Here is a 14,356-nt window from a genome sequence, read left to right on the forward strand (position 1 = left end):
ATCTGATTGCCTTTTGGCTGATTGATCATGTCTTAAAATTCTCTGGATGTAACCTCGGCTGCCATCATGCCCCACTTGGGGGGCTGAAGCTGGGCCCCACCTGTCATTTCCCTGGCTCAATCTACATTCGGAGGCCCAGTGGAGGCCCTTGTGACATTTTGGACATGGAGTTTTAGGTCTTCTCTCACCCTGTCTTCTCACTGTATCTCCATATCTACACTGAGCTCTTAGATGTCCAATTTTTCCACATTGAAAACATCGCCGAGTTTCTCTAGAAAGCCCTTGCCAGGAGGGACCCTGCCTTTCCACATTCATCATTGTCCGGGTGTAAAAAGCATTTGTTCCCACTGTAGCACAGCGTCTTATGATCTCCTCTAAAGGAGCATCTTTGTCTAATCCCCATATAATTCTTTTGCAAATCTCATTGGCATTTTCCTTAGCCAGATGTCTGGTCATTATTTCTGTAGCTGAATTTTCTCCAATAGTTCTTTTGACAGCAGTTTGCAAACGTCCCATAAAATCTGCAAAAGGTTCATTGGGAACTTGCTGTATTTTAGTGAAAGCCTCTCCACGATCTTTCTGTCCAGGAAGGACACCCCAAGCTTTTATTGCAGCCTTAGCAATTTGTTCATATATTGTCATGGTATAATTAATCTGTTCCGAATTCTCTCCATACTGACCTTCACCAGCTAAGTGCTCAAAAGTGAATTGTGTGTTAACTCCTATTTCCAAATTGCATCTGACTTGAATTTTACATAATTCATGAAATTCCAAAAGCCATAATAAATTTTCTCCAGGTTCCAGACATGTCCTTGCTATGGATTTCCAATCATTCGGGGTTAGGACTTCATAAGACAAACCATCTAGTAACATTTTGACATAAGCTGATGTAGCCCCATAAAGGGTACAACCTTTTTTCAAATCCTTAATTTTATTCAAATCTAACAGCAGCATGAATACAGAGAGGCTTGTAGAGACTTACATGAACTGATGCTGAGTGAAACGAGCAGAACTAGGAGATCATTATACATTTCAACAACGATACAGTATGAGGATGTATTCTGATGGAAGTGGACATCTACAAAGCGAAGATCTAATTCAGTTCCAATTGATCAATGATAGACAGAATCAGCTACACCCAGAGAAGGAACACTGGGAAATGAGTGTGAACTGTTTACATTTTTGCATTTCTTCCCAGGTTATTCTAACGTTCTGAATCCAATTCTTCCCCTGCAACAAAAGAATTGTAAAGTTCTGCACACATGTTGTATCTAGGATATACTAGTGAAGTGGAAAAGCATCTCAAATGGGACTGTGAGAAACATGATCTCGAATCTTTGTAGTTAGAAGTTTATTATTAATTCTTCACTCCCTAGTGCAGATGGTATTTTTACACACCCAGATCTGCTGTCCTGAGTCCTTGACAACCTGATGAGCTTAAAGAAATACTCCTTGCTGCTGGCTGAGAATGACTTCCTTAAAGTGATAACTTTTTTTCTTCCTGTTTAGAATAGAAATTCCTTTATTATGACAAATGTATCAAGAAACATTTTGATGTCGCTCTCTTCTTTCTATAAATATGTGGCCCTGATACCACTCATTTGCTGACTCCCCTGTTCTGGTGGGGTGCAGTCGCTAATTAGCAATAAACGCTCTTAAATTTTCATTATTTTGGCTGCCCTGTTTTTCTCTTGCATGTACTCATTTGGAGGCTCCCTAGAGAGATAGCCTTTGGCTCTGTTTCAACAGCCAGTCCCTTTTCTTGGAGGGCAAGGGGGATTATTGTCTCTAGAGGGTGGGCAATGAGAGATGTTCCTCAGCTTCAGACTTCAGTCATCCACTCTTGCAGACTAGGAAAGGAGTCATAAATTTGACTCAATTTTCTTTGAGCATTATGGGAACAGTTTTTGTTTCTGGGTGAGTACTCAAGGATTGAAGGTCATTATGCTGGATGCAACAATGAATAAGGCCTACCAGCCTCCCCAGGATGCTGGTGGAGTGCCCTGCTGGTTTGGTTGTCTGTTGTGTTCCAGAATTGTTCATCTACCGTCTCTTTGTGTTTAAGTGTATTTGTGTCTGTCTGGTTCTATGTGCCAGTGGCACAACTCTGGTTCTGAGTGCCTTTTTGCACTATCTGGTTCTCTGGGCATTTTCTGTGAAGGCAGATTCATGCACTAAAATGAGGCTTAGAAGCCTAAAAAGCTCCTTTTGGATTCTGGGAGTGAAGACTCTTGTGCTACAACAACTTCCCTCAAGGGTATTCTAAGGTTTCTGAATAGCCTCTAGTCTGTATATGTTAAATGTTTTGTTTAATATTGTAATTGTGCCCTAATGTCTCTGTGATTTTAGTTCTGTATTTGTGACTTGTCTATCTGTTGTCCTGATTTAAAGAGCTCTGTTAAGTTTTAAGAACAATGGTTAAGAATTTGGCATTTGGTTATTTCCATGTTGTCCAACTATGCTTGGTGTAAAATATATATATATATATATATATATGTGTGTGTGTGTGTGTGTGTGATTTTAAAACTTTTTAACTTGTTGTACTAATTTGTAAGTAAAAGAACATATAAGTCAACTATTTTAAACTGGTGGTGAAGTTTTCCCTGAGAAGCAGGTTTTCAAAGCCTTCTAGAGAGGAGTAATGTCAATAAAACCTTATCTGCTTAATGCTGCCTGGGAAAAAGAAGTTTATGCTAGTGACGCTGAAACACTCAGGCAGAAGGAAGAAAAACTTAAAAAAAAATCAACTATTTGGTTTGCTTCTGAAACATTGGGTAAATTATTAACATTATGGGTTATGTTTGTTGGACATGTGGGTTTTATGGAATTATTTAGCTATTTAACTGTATTGTGAATCTTAAAACTTTTGAAGGGAAAAGGAAAGGAGAATTATGGTGATTTATGACAGATTAGTTTGTAGGAGCAGCTGTAGGTTTGAAGGATTTCAGGAGTAAGGAAAGAGAAGAGGTGGGAGTAAGAGAAATAGGAGAGGATCTTTTGTTTTCAAAGGTAAAGATTCAACTCTCCCCTTCCCCCACTGCTTCTGCTACTTTAGCAATGGAGCATGTAGTAGAAGGGTTGTTAAAATGTGTTTATAGTGTGTAGCTGAGGGAAAGAGAAGAGTTAAGTAGGAAGAGAAAAAGGAAGGGTTTTAATGGAAGGATTTCTGTGTGGGGAAGTTTGAGTGGGAACAGGAGGGCATCTCTCATGCAGATTTAGCTGACCTTCCTTTCCCCCCTTTCCCTCCCATTAAGTGTGTTCCAACCTTTTTTTTTTTTATCAAGTTGCAGTTGGCTGAAAGGAGCAACTGTGATTTTAAACAGACAGCCTACATTTGTTTTTTTTTTTTTTTTTTTTTTTTTAAATACATAATTATTTCCTTGTTTAAGGAATATAGTCATAAATGTGATCTATAATTTAGTAAAGTTATTTTTAAAAGTTTAATTGATGTTTTAAAGGATTTCAGATTCTTTTATGTGATATTAGGATATTCTGTGTGTTTTAATTGATTGTATTGATTGTATGCCCCTCGTTTAAAGGACTTCTGAAAACAATAGTTTTTTGTCCTTTGAAAATGTTTCTGTTATAGGCAATATGTAATTTGGAATTTTTCTATATATTAGGTATTTTAAAGCAAAATGATGTGTGTAATGTTCAACTTGTGACACTGCCTACTTAGATATGAAAGATGACTTGCGAACTTATTGGAACAAATTTCTTACTGTTATCAATATAAGGTCATGGTAAATAGCTGTTTGGGATCTACCTGAAACTTTGTTCAATGGAATTTGTTATTGGAGATAAACTTTGTTGGGCTTGTAATTAATATTTGTAGGGAGTTTTTAAGCTCTATTCTCTTGTGTATAACAGGGTTGAGGCTACTTAATCCTGTGTCCTGTATGTGCTGAAGGATCAGTTTTTATATTATGTTATAATCATATCTCTGCATTTCTTCTCCTCCTGTGCCTAATAGATGCCAATGGTCAGTAGATTTTGTTAATGCAATTCAATTATGTTATACCTTGCTGTTTCCATTCTGGTTATATGTAATCATTATATCCTAAATACTTAGGCAAATAAGTATTTAGCCTGGTTATCTATACATTCATGTCTGAGGATATTCAGGTTTTTAAGGTTTCTAAATGATGAGAGGACAATTAACAATGGTCTGTGAAACCTAATTCTATTTTTATTGGGACTATATCTGACAACCATTTGGCTATCCTGTGAGACAAGTATGTTTCTTTCCATGGGCAGCTGCTGGCCAGTCTATTTTGGCCTCCCCACATCTTACAGCAGTCCTTGTGGACCAGTCTTTCTATCTCAGACTGTCTTTGCCCCTATTTAGCATGAAGCATTTTTTTGGATGAGATACGTTGCCCCCTGCCATTAATAGACTGATATGGGGAATTGGAAAATGGTTGATGGATGACTATTAAATCCTGAATTGATCATTTATTACTGTTTGTTGAGATTGGGATAGAAATTGTTAAAATTGTGTAACTCCTGCTGTTATGTATGAATGATTTTTAGCAAACCCTACATTGATATGTATAGGAATTCACTCTTGGGATTTATATATGGGATGGCTATTTGACAATTTATGCTTTTTTTTTGGATGATTCCATTTGCCTGAGAGAAAAGGGAGAGAAGAAGAGCTAGGAAATTGGGGAAAGAGGAAGAATGTGACCCCATAGTTTCCTGTTCACTCTGCCCTAGATACTTCTGCCCACCCCCTATCTCACTAGTTCAGACTGAATTAGAAGTCCTTTAAGCAGTCCTTTTTTGTTTTTATTCCTTGCTTAAATCTACTGGAATGTGACTGCTGGTTATGCTTTAACTTTCTACGCCATTATTCTGTTGGAGTTGCTCTGGCAGACTCAGTGTTTGGCATTTTTTTTAAACAACCAGAAATCAGACACCTTGGGACTTGGCAGTCTCCAGTCCTGTAACCCCATGTTCTTAGCTGGTACCTCAGCCTTCTCAAAGGACGTTTCAGGCCTCTCAAGTCCAGAGTTTGCCTGCCTTCATGGTCTAACTGCCCATACTCTCATAGCTCTGCTCAGAAATCTGTATCCTGGGTGGAGACAGGTGGAGCTACTCCAGGCCTCACCCTTCTCCCCTGGAGTGGGCTGCCCCTCTGAATGGGCAGCACAACTGTCTTGAGCCCTGCTGCTCTATAAGCAGAGGCTGAGCTAAATGCATAAATGACTGCAGACCACCTAACACAATGAACTGTCCATCTCAAACTAGATTCTCTGGCTGAGATGGTGCTCCATCTGTCAGCTGCAACAGGGAACCTTGGGGTTGTCAGGGAGAGGCTTGCCCTTGCCATATAAGTCCTTACATTTTTCTACTTCTATTTTGGTTTATTGCCTCAAATAGGGCTGGTCAACATTATGGTTCTGGGACTTCCTGGTATCTAGGGGAAGGTAATTCAATGATTTGAATTGTTGTGCCACAGTTCCCTAAATGGCCCTACCTCAGTTTCCCTGAATTCTTCTGCCTCAGTTGCCCTATTTGCAACCCCCTCCTGTTAATTAGGACTGATAAACTTAGGGCTAGTTACTTGCACATGTACCAACTCCAGATAAGGGGGAGTTCAATGAAACCTATGGGGAACTGACCCTCCTACATGCCTCAAGATCCTCCTTGCCCAGCTGATGGCCAGGGCTGGCATCGCCCTGAAGAAGGATGTGACTCTTCCAAAAGCCTTGTGCTATTCTTTGTTTCAAAACTGCACTCTCTAACTCACTTAGGGGGGACTCACTTATAATGGTCTGCTTTGCTGTTTCTTTTTTTCTCGCCTGGAATGGAATCCCTCACTGAGACTGCTGCCTGCTGATTCCTGACCTGTGCCAAAGTGAACCTTGCCCATCCCCCCACTTTGCCTTCCCTGAGCCCCACAAGGGTTCACACCCAGGGAACACTGGGAAGTTGATTTCATGGACATAGAAGTTTGGGTTCAATTATATCATTTTCTTTTAGTATTTGTTGATACCTTCTCAGGATGGCCTGAAGCCTTTCCTGTGAAGTCTGAATTTGCTTTGGTTGTGACCAAGAAACTTGTGAATTGAGATTATTCCCCGCTTCTCACTCCCTTTCTCCCTCCAGTCTTACAGTGGCTTGGCTTTTGTTTCTAATGTTGTTTGCTCCCTGGGATGGGCGCTTGAGTTCAAGGACACCTGCACTGTGCCATGGACCACAGTGTTCGAATCAGATAGAAGGCATGAGCAGGACACTTAAAGAGCACATTTCTAAGCCCTGATTTGGAGCTGGTGAGACCTGGGTAGGATCTCTCTATCCCACCTCTGCTCAGCCTCCCCTGCCCCAGCCTGCTTGATTGGACCTCCACCTGGGGGTTTGGATCCTGAACAGAAAATTTACTCATGCCTCTGCATGGGAACCCTGCTGGACCGGCCCACACCAGGTCATCCTTTCAATTCCTCAGCAGTGAAAGTGGCCCACTGAAAGGGTTGGATCCATGGTTCACATGAGGCCTTGCCCCGCTCCTGAGACGCCTGCAGGACCTGACTAAGGAACATGGTGTTTTTGTATCTTATCCCTTTTTCTGGCCTGATCCTATCTCTTGCTTCCCCCACCCTATTGGGGAAGTCCAGCCACTAATTTTCCCATAGTTATGTGTGGACCCTGATGAGAATTACTGGGGGAGATGGAGGTCTGAAATGATACTTTGGGGCAGCCATAGTTCTACCTGGATCTATGAAGGACCTGGGGTATCAGGTTTTATGCAGCAGGAAGAGATTTGGGAGCCTTGTTCACAATCCAAAGAAGGACCCTCCAGAGGGAAAAATCCCCATAGGCCCTAATGCAGTTATTAATCCCCCTCATTTACCCCTGAGACCAGCCATGACTACTTCTCATCTAGAGGGAGAAATCACAACAACACCCCCTCAGCCTCCACTCCCCAGGACAGCTGTCTCCCTATGAGATCTTTATGTCAGCCCTTGCTGGAATAGACCAGCTGATAAATCTGACCAGCCCCATCCTTACCCCAAGCTGCTGGCTCTGCCTGGACCTGCCCCTCCCCCCCACCTTGTGGACATTGGCACCACCTGGGGGACAGAGGCCCACTCCTTGAATCTTTCCCTCTCAGCTAAGAGTCTGTCCCCAGAGCACACAGCCCACGTTCTCAGATTAACTTTGGGAGAGGTGCAGGGTGAGGCAGGTGCATCAAATCTGAAGGTTATAATCTGGATCTCTCCCCATACAAAAAGCATTGTGTGGTGATTACTGAGGTTCCCCCTCACAAAAATATGTAAACTCCCTAAACTCCTTGGCAGAGGTGGTCCTACAGAATCATCTGGGCCTAGATTTTCTCTATCTTAAGCAAGGAGGGGTATGTATGGCCCTTGGGGCTGTTTGCTGTTTCTATGCTAACAACTCTGGGGTGATAAGAGAGTCTCTCTCTGCAGTTTGACAATGGATCAAGGACCCAGAGATGTCTGAACCCCAATCAATGTCTTGGTCCCAGTCACTTTTCAATTGCTCCCCCTGGGTAACCTCTCTTGTGCCCTCCATGATAGGCCCCATTACCCTATTTCTGCTGGCTCTACTGATTGCCCCTTGCCTAATTATATCAGGAAGAGGATCCAGACTGTTGTTTGTTGCCAGGGTCACTTACTCTCCCCTGGCCTCTGATGAGTCCAGTCTCTGATGGTGTCAAGAAAAGGGGGGAGTTAAGTGGAAAAGCACCCCAAATAGGACTGTGAGAAACATAATCTTGAATCTTTGTAGTTAGAAGTTTATTATTAGTTCTTCATTCCCTAATGCAGATGGTATTCTTACACCCCTAGATGTGCTGTCCTGAGAGACCTGAGTCCTTGACAACCTGATGAGCTTAAAGAAATACTCCTTGCTGCTGCCTGAGAATGACCCCCTTAAAGTGATAACGTCTTTGCCTCCTGTTTAGAATAGAAATTATTTTATTATGACAAATGTATCAAGAAACATTTTTTCTGCCCTGAGATCATTCATTTGCTGACTCCCCTGTTCTAGTGGGGTGCAGTGGCTAGCTAGCAATCAACGCTCTTAAATTTTCATTATTTGGCTGTGCTGTTTTTCTTGTGCCTGGGTACTTCACTATAACATATTTAACATTTATAAGACAGCCTGCCATCTAGGGGAGGTGGTGGAGGGAGAGAAGGGAAAAGTTGGAACAGAAGTGATTGAAAGGGATAAAGTTGTAAAAAAATTATCTATGCATATGTTCTGTCAACAAAAATTTATAATAAAAATGTATAGAAAAAGGAATGAAATGTATTAAAATATGAGCCATTCCAATTGATATTGATTAAAATATATCATATATGTTGTAAAGGCCATAAAATTAAGCAAATTCATCGACCTAAAACTACTACATAGCTGGAAACCCAAAATGGTTTAAGAAAAAAAGGAAAAGGAAATATATATATATATATATATATACATATATATATACATATATATACATATATACATATATATGTATATATATATGTATATATATATGTATAAATATATACATATACACACACACAAATATTAAAATATTCATGTCACCTATTTTCTTGGAGAAAGAATTATAAATTGAGGGAATTCTCATCAAATGCAGAATGGTTGAAGAAATTGTGCTGTTTAATTGCGATTGAGTACTTTGATGATTCTGTAAATATGATGACCAGAAAAATCTGGAAGCATATATGTTATGAATCTTACAAGGTACTAAGACAGTGGAATTGATAGAGATAATAATTATCTAATTTAGCATGGTTCAGTGTGATTGATCTGATCCTCCAAGTATATATTATGGGCCAGAACTTGAACAAAGGTACTGTGGAATTGAGGAGAAAATGATTAAATCTAATTTAGCATTGATTTAATGCTACAACAAATAATGGTTTCCTAGTCATGTAATGATTGGAGTATACTCAGTGCACAGCATATATTCAAGAAGCTCTCAGGGCCAGAGACACAGAGACCCACAAGCCCACACTTAGAGGTGGAGTCAGATTCATTGAAACTTCCATCTTTTGGAAGTGGATATCTTCAACATAAAGAAGATCCAATTCACTTCCAGTTGATCAATGATGGACAGAAACAACTACACCCAGAGAAGGAACACTGGGAAGTGAATGTAAATTGTAAGCACTACTGTCTATCTACCCAGGTTACTTATACTTTCGGAATCTAATACTTAACATGCAAGAAGAAAATTGGATGTACACACATATGTTGTATCTAGGTTATACTGTAACACATGTAAAATGTATGGGATTGCCTGTCTTCTAGGGGAGGGAGTAGAGGGAGGGAGGGGAAAATTTGGAAAAATGAATAAAAGGGATAATGTTATAAAAAATTACTCATGCATATATACTGTCAAAAAACTATAATTATAAAATTAAAAAAAAGAAACTTCCATCTTTGTGCTGGATGGAGACATTCGGAGGAGGAGAAGCTGAAGGTGGCAGAGTCAAAGGACTAGCAGCAAGAGCTCTGGGAACCAAGGAGAGAGATAAGCCTCTAAGAAATCTAACCAGGCCCAAAGACGGAGACAATACTTTGAAAGAGAAAATAAAGCATCTGGACTTTAATTCCTGGCTGCATTTGAGGTGATTATTACTTTGAACTGAAATGAAGGCTGCCCCCAGAAGCCATCCAAGAAACCTGCTCCCAGAGAAGATTATATTTTAGAGAAGTACATTACATTTTTATACCTGAACATGGGACCAAGAACCTTCATTTGTGACTCAGAAATTAGGGTGAGTACAACAAGGAAACTTTGTTAAAGAGCTAAAGTAGAATTTCAGCTGAAATGGGAAAGATGTTTAGAAAACACCTTTATTTTACTCTTCAAAGAAACTGTGTAGAGAACATTGTCAGACATATGAAAAGCCAAGGTTTGATTTTAATTTGGGAACAGACCACTAAACTTTTAGAAACTGTACAGTACATATCTCCTTGCTTCTCTATGGAAAAGGAATTAGATCTAGAGGAGTGGAAATTAGTAGGAGAGCAATTATGTCAATTTTATAATGATAATGGACCTGATTCAATTTCCAAAGACACACTTAATACATATAATTTAATTAGAACAGGTTTTAGGAAATTATATAAGTTATAGAATAAGGAAAAATAAGAAAGAACTGAAGGGGGAGGTGCCAAATAAACTAGGTGAAAAGGATGAAGAATCTGATAAAAATGGAATTAAGCATAATTCTCATAGTGGCACTTCACAGCAGGAACATTTCCCATCCCCTGACCTCCCTCCCTCAATTAGCCCTTCATGGGTGGAGAGAGAAGAAGGAGGGGGAGAGGCAGAAACACAATAAGCATCTCCTATGAAGCAGCCTATGACAAGATTACAAAAGGCACTGGTTAAAGCAAAAGATAAAGGACAGGATGTAAGTGATTGAAGAGCTTAACTTTTCAGGTCAAAAAAGGAAAAGATACACTCCTTTTGATCTGGAAAAATTAAGAATTTGAAAAAAGGTTGCACTCTTTATGGGGCTACATCATCTTATGTTAAGATGTTACTAAATAGTTTGGCTTATGAAATCTTAACCCCTAGTGATTGGAAATCCATAGCAAGGACATGTTTAGAACATGGACAAAACTTGTTATGGCTTTTGGAGAATCATTAATTATGCAGGATTCAAGCCAGATGTAATAGGCAAACAGGGGTTAATACACAAGTCACCTTTGACCAACTAGCACGCGAAGATCAATATGCAGAGAATTCAGAACAGATTAATTAACACACAACAGCTTTTTAGGAACAGATCACAAATGCTGCTATAAAAGCTTGGGGTTCCCTCCCTGGACAAAAAGATTGAGGGGAAGCCTTCACAAAAACAAAACAAGGTCCCAATGAAGTCTTTGTACATTTTGTGGGATGTCTGCAAACAGCTGTCACAAGATCCACTGGAGAAAATGCAGCTACAGAAATAATGACCAGAGATCTGGCTAAGGAAAATGCCAAAGAGGTTTGCAAAAGAATTATATAGGGACTACACAAAAATGCTCCTTTAGAGGAGATTATAAGATGCTGTGCCACAGTGGGCACAAATGCTTATTATTCCCAGACTATGATGGTAAGACAGGGTCCCTCTTAGCAAGGAACTTCTAGAGAAAATCATTGATGTTTTCAGTGTGGAAACTCGGACATCTGAGAGCCCAGTGTAGATATAAAGATAGAGTGAGAAGAAACGGTGAGACAATAAAACCCAAAACCCCATGTCCAAAAAGCCACAAGGGATTCCACTGGGCCTCAGAATGAGAGGCAAGGCCCAGCCCCAAAATATCATACAAAATATATGTAGGGCATGATGGCAGCTGAGTTTACACCCTGAGAGAATTTATAAGTTCAGAACTCTGATGTGATCTATCAGCCAAAAAGCAATCAGATGGGAGAAAGGAATTACAACTGGGGAGAATGCAGGCTTTTTAAACAGCAGGGCAGTATCCAGTGCAAACAGCTCCAATGTAATTGCCAGATGATGAGAGATTTAGAAAGTGGTAAATAAAAGGAATTAGGATAGTTTAACTTCTTGGGAGAAAGGGTTTACTTATATTGCTACAGATGGAGAAGGAAACAGATGGGTGGCAACAAGCACTTGGAGAGAGAGAAAAAAAGAAAAATCTGGAAACAAAGGAGAAGCCCTAAAAACAAAACCAGCAGGAATCATTGGATTCCTTGAGATGAAAAATTGTTGATAAAGACTGTTGCAGGACTTGAAAACCAGCAGGAATCATTGGATTCCCTAACACAAGATGAGGGTATTACAGGACTTCAAAACTTTCAGGAATGATTGGATTCCTGGCATATGAACTAAAGGACAATGGATTCCATTTGGACTATTTCTAGGACTTATGGACATGTATAAATCCTCATGTTGATTCATGTTATTTGTTACATCACTACTAGCTTATGCAATTTATGTAATTATGTGTAATGGATTTATGTATATGTGTTTCAAGTGAGCTCCTTCAGAAACCCGCTAATCTGATTTGATTTCCCATTTCCTTTGCTGTTTTCATCTCCCTTCCTGAGAAGTCAGGGAGAGTATGATCACCTCCTCTTTTTATAGAGTTTTCACTCCTTTTTTGAGCGGTCTGGGAAGGTGTGATCACCTTCTTTTTTGGGGTTCTCACCTCCTTGAGAAGTTAGGAACATTTACCTATGTTCTAAATCAAAAGAAAGAGGGAGATGTTATGATTCTTACAAGGTGGAATTGACAGAGACAATAATTATCTAATTTAGCATTGTTCAATATGATTGATCTGATCCTACAAGGAGATGTTGTGGGCCAGAACCTGAAACAAGGTATTAAGTTGAATTGAGGAGACAGTGGTTAAATCTAATTTAGCACTGATTTAATCCTACAACATATGATGGTTTCCTAGTGTTATAATGATTGAAGTATACTCAATGCACAGCATAAAAGCAAGAAGCTCTCAGGGGCAGAGACACAAAGTCTCAAAGCCTCTCTTGGAGGCAGAGTCAGATTCATTCCAACTTCTATCTTTGGTCTGGATGGAGATATTTGGAGGAGGAGAAGCTAAAGCTGGTAAAAGCAAAGGACTAGCAGCAGGAGCTCTGGGAACCAAGGAGAGAGACAGGCCTCTAAAAAATCTAACCGGGCCCAAGGAAGGAGACAAGACTTGGAAAAACAAAACAAAGCATCTGGACTTTAACTCCTGGCTGCATTTGGGATGATTACACTGAATTGAAACAAAGGCAGCTCCCAGAAGCCCCCTAAGAACCTTGCTCCCAGAGAACATTGCATTTTAGAGAAGAACATTACAGATAACATGAACATAAAGAAAACCACAATGTAATGCTGGCAAAGTCAAGCAATATAGTGGATTGGTCACTTGCAAATGTCTGATTTTTTTCAAGAACACAATGATCCAAAACTACTCTGAAGGTCTCTATGATGAAACTGTTGATGTAATACAGTTTGTAAACATTTTATTTTAAAGGTTCTTTTTATTAACTTAAGGAATGATGCACGTATATTTCTCAACAAGATATTTATATAAATATTTGTGTAATTGAACATGAGCTATCTCAATGGTTCTGTGTTTGAAAAAGAAGGGAAAGAACCTGGAAGTCAAAGCTTAAAAAAAAAAGTTAAAAATATTGTTTTACATGGGATGGGGGAAGATTAAAGTATCACATTTAAAAAAAAGAAAAATCTTTGCTCCTGGAACCCCTTTGATTCTTGTTCTGTTTTATGGTATTTTCCCATGATGTCAGGAGAATCACAAAACATTTGGGAATAAAAATGCAGCTGAGTAACCCAGCACTGGAGGCCAAGATGGAGAAGATCTCCACAATCATGACGGCTTTCCCTTTGGAGCTCTGATATGTGGGGAGAAAAGAGACCCAGACACTGCAAAACACCAGCATGCTGAAAGTGATGAACTTGGCTTCATTGAAGGCATCAGGCAGGTTCCTGGCCAGGAAAGCTATGGTGAAGCTTCCCAGGGCCAGAAAGCCCATGTAGCCCAGGACACAGTAAAATGCAAAGGCAGAGCCCTCATTACATGTGAGGATGATGTGCCTGGATTCAGAGTGTGTGTCTGCTTCTAGAAAGGGGGGAGAGGTCCCCAACCAGATGGCACAGAAAAGCCCTTGAATTCCAGAGCAGATGAGAACAACACAGTAGGACACTCTAGGATGAAGGAATATTCTCATCCTGCTCCCTGGCCCTGTAACGCTGAAAGCCAGAACCACTATGATGGTTTTGGCCAAAATGGAGGAAATGGCCACTGTGAACACAACTGCAAATACTGTTTGTCTGAAAAGGCAGGAAGCAGTGGTGGGACGGCCCACAAAGAGCAAGGAGCAGAGGAAGCAGAAGGAAAGGGAGGTGAGGAGCAAGTAGCTGAGGTTCCTATTATTGGCTTGGACTATGGGAGTGTCTTGGAATTTCACAAAGACCCATAGAACCAGGGCAGTGAGAAATGAGAGTGAAAGAGCTACAGCTGTCACTGTCTTCCCCCAAGGTTCAGTCACCTCCAGGAAGGTCACAGTCTTGGGGAGGCATTGATCTCTCTGCTCATTGGGATATTCATCCTCTGGGCACTTCTGACACTGCTCAGCATCTGCAGGAGACAAACAAGGACTTAAAGTTTACCTTAAAATATTTCTATTTATTCCCACATTAGGACATCATCAGGAGATTTGCAGCAAGTCCTTCTGCTTCCATAGGATGCAAAATCCCATTCTCTCTTTACTGGATGAAACAGTAACTTGTAAGTTACTTGGCATATTGGCCAGATCAAATGTATACTTGTCCTTGATCCCTATTGGCTTTGGGTCAAGTTCTCTTTATTCCTTTTATGTAAG

The 14,356-nt window shown here is 40.2% G+C and overlaps 1 protein-coding gene across 1 annotated transcript in view; it reads right to left on the reverse strand.

Moving 5' to 3' along the window:
• Window positions 1-13,507, reverse strand: part of LOC141549522 (vomeronasal type-2 receptor 26-like) — a 57,850-nt gene extending 44,343 nt beyond the window's left edge. The window contains exon 1 of the mRNA XM_074279517.1: window positions 13,312-13,507. Within this exon, the coding sequence (XP_074135618.1) occupies window positions 13,312-13,507 (196 nt within the window). The remainder of the gene's footprint in view (window positions 1-13,311) is intronic.
• Between the last annotated feature and the right edge of the window lie 849 nt (window positions 13,508-14,356).

Source organism: Sminthopsis crassicaudata, chromosome 1, assembly GCF_048593235.1.
Source record: "Sminthopsis crassicaudata isolate SCR6 chromosome 1, ASM4859323v1, whole genome shotgun sequence".
Lineage (NCBI taxonomy): Eukaryota > Metazoa > Chordata > Mammalia > Dasyuromorphia > Dasyuridae > Sminthopsis > Sminthopsis crassicaudata.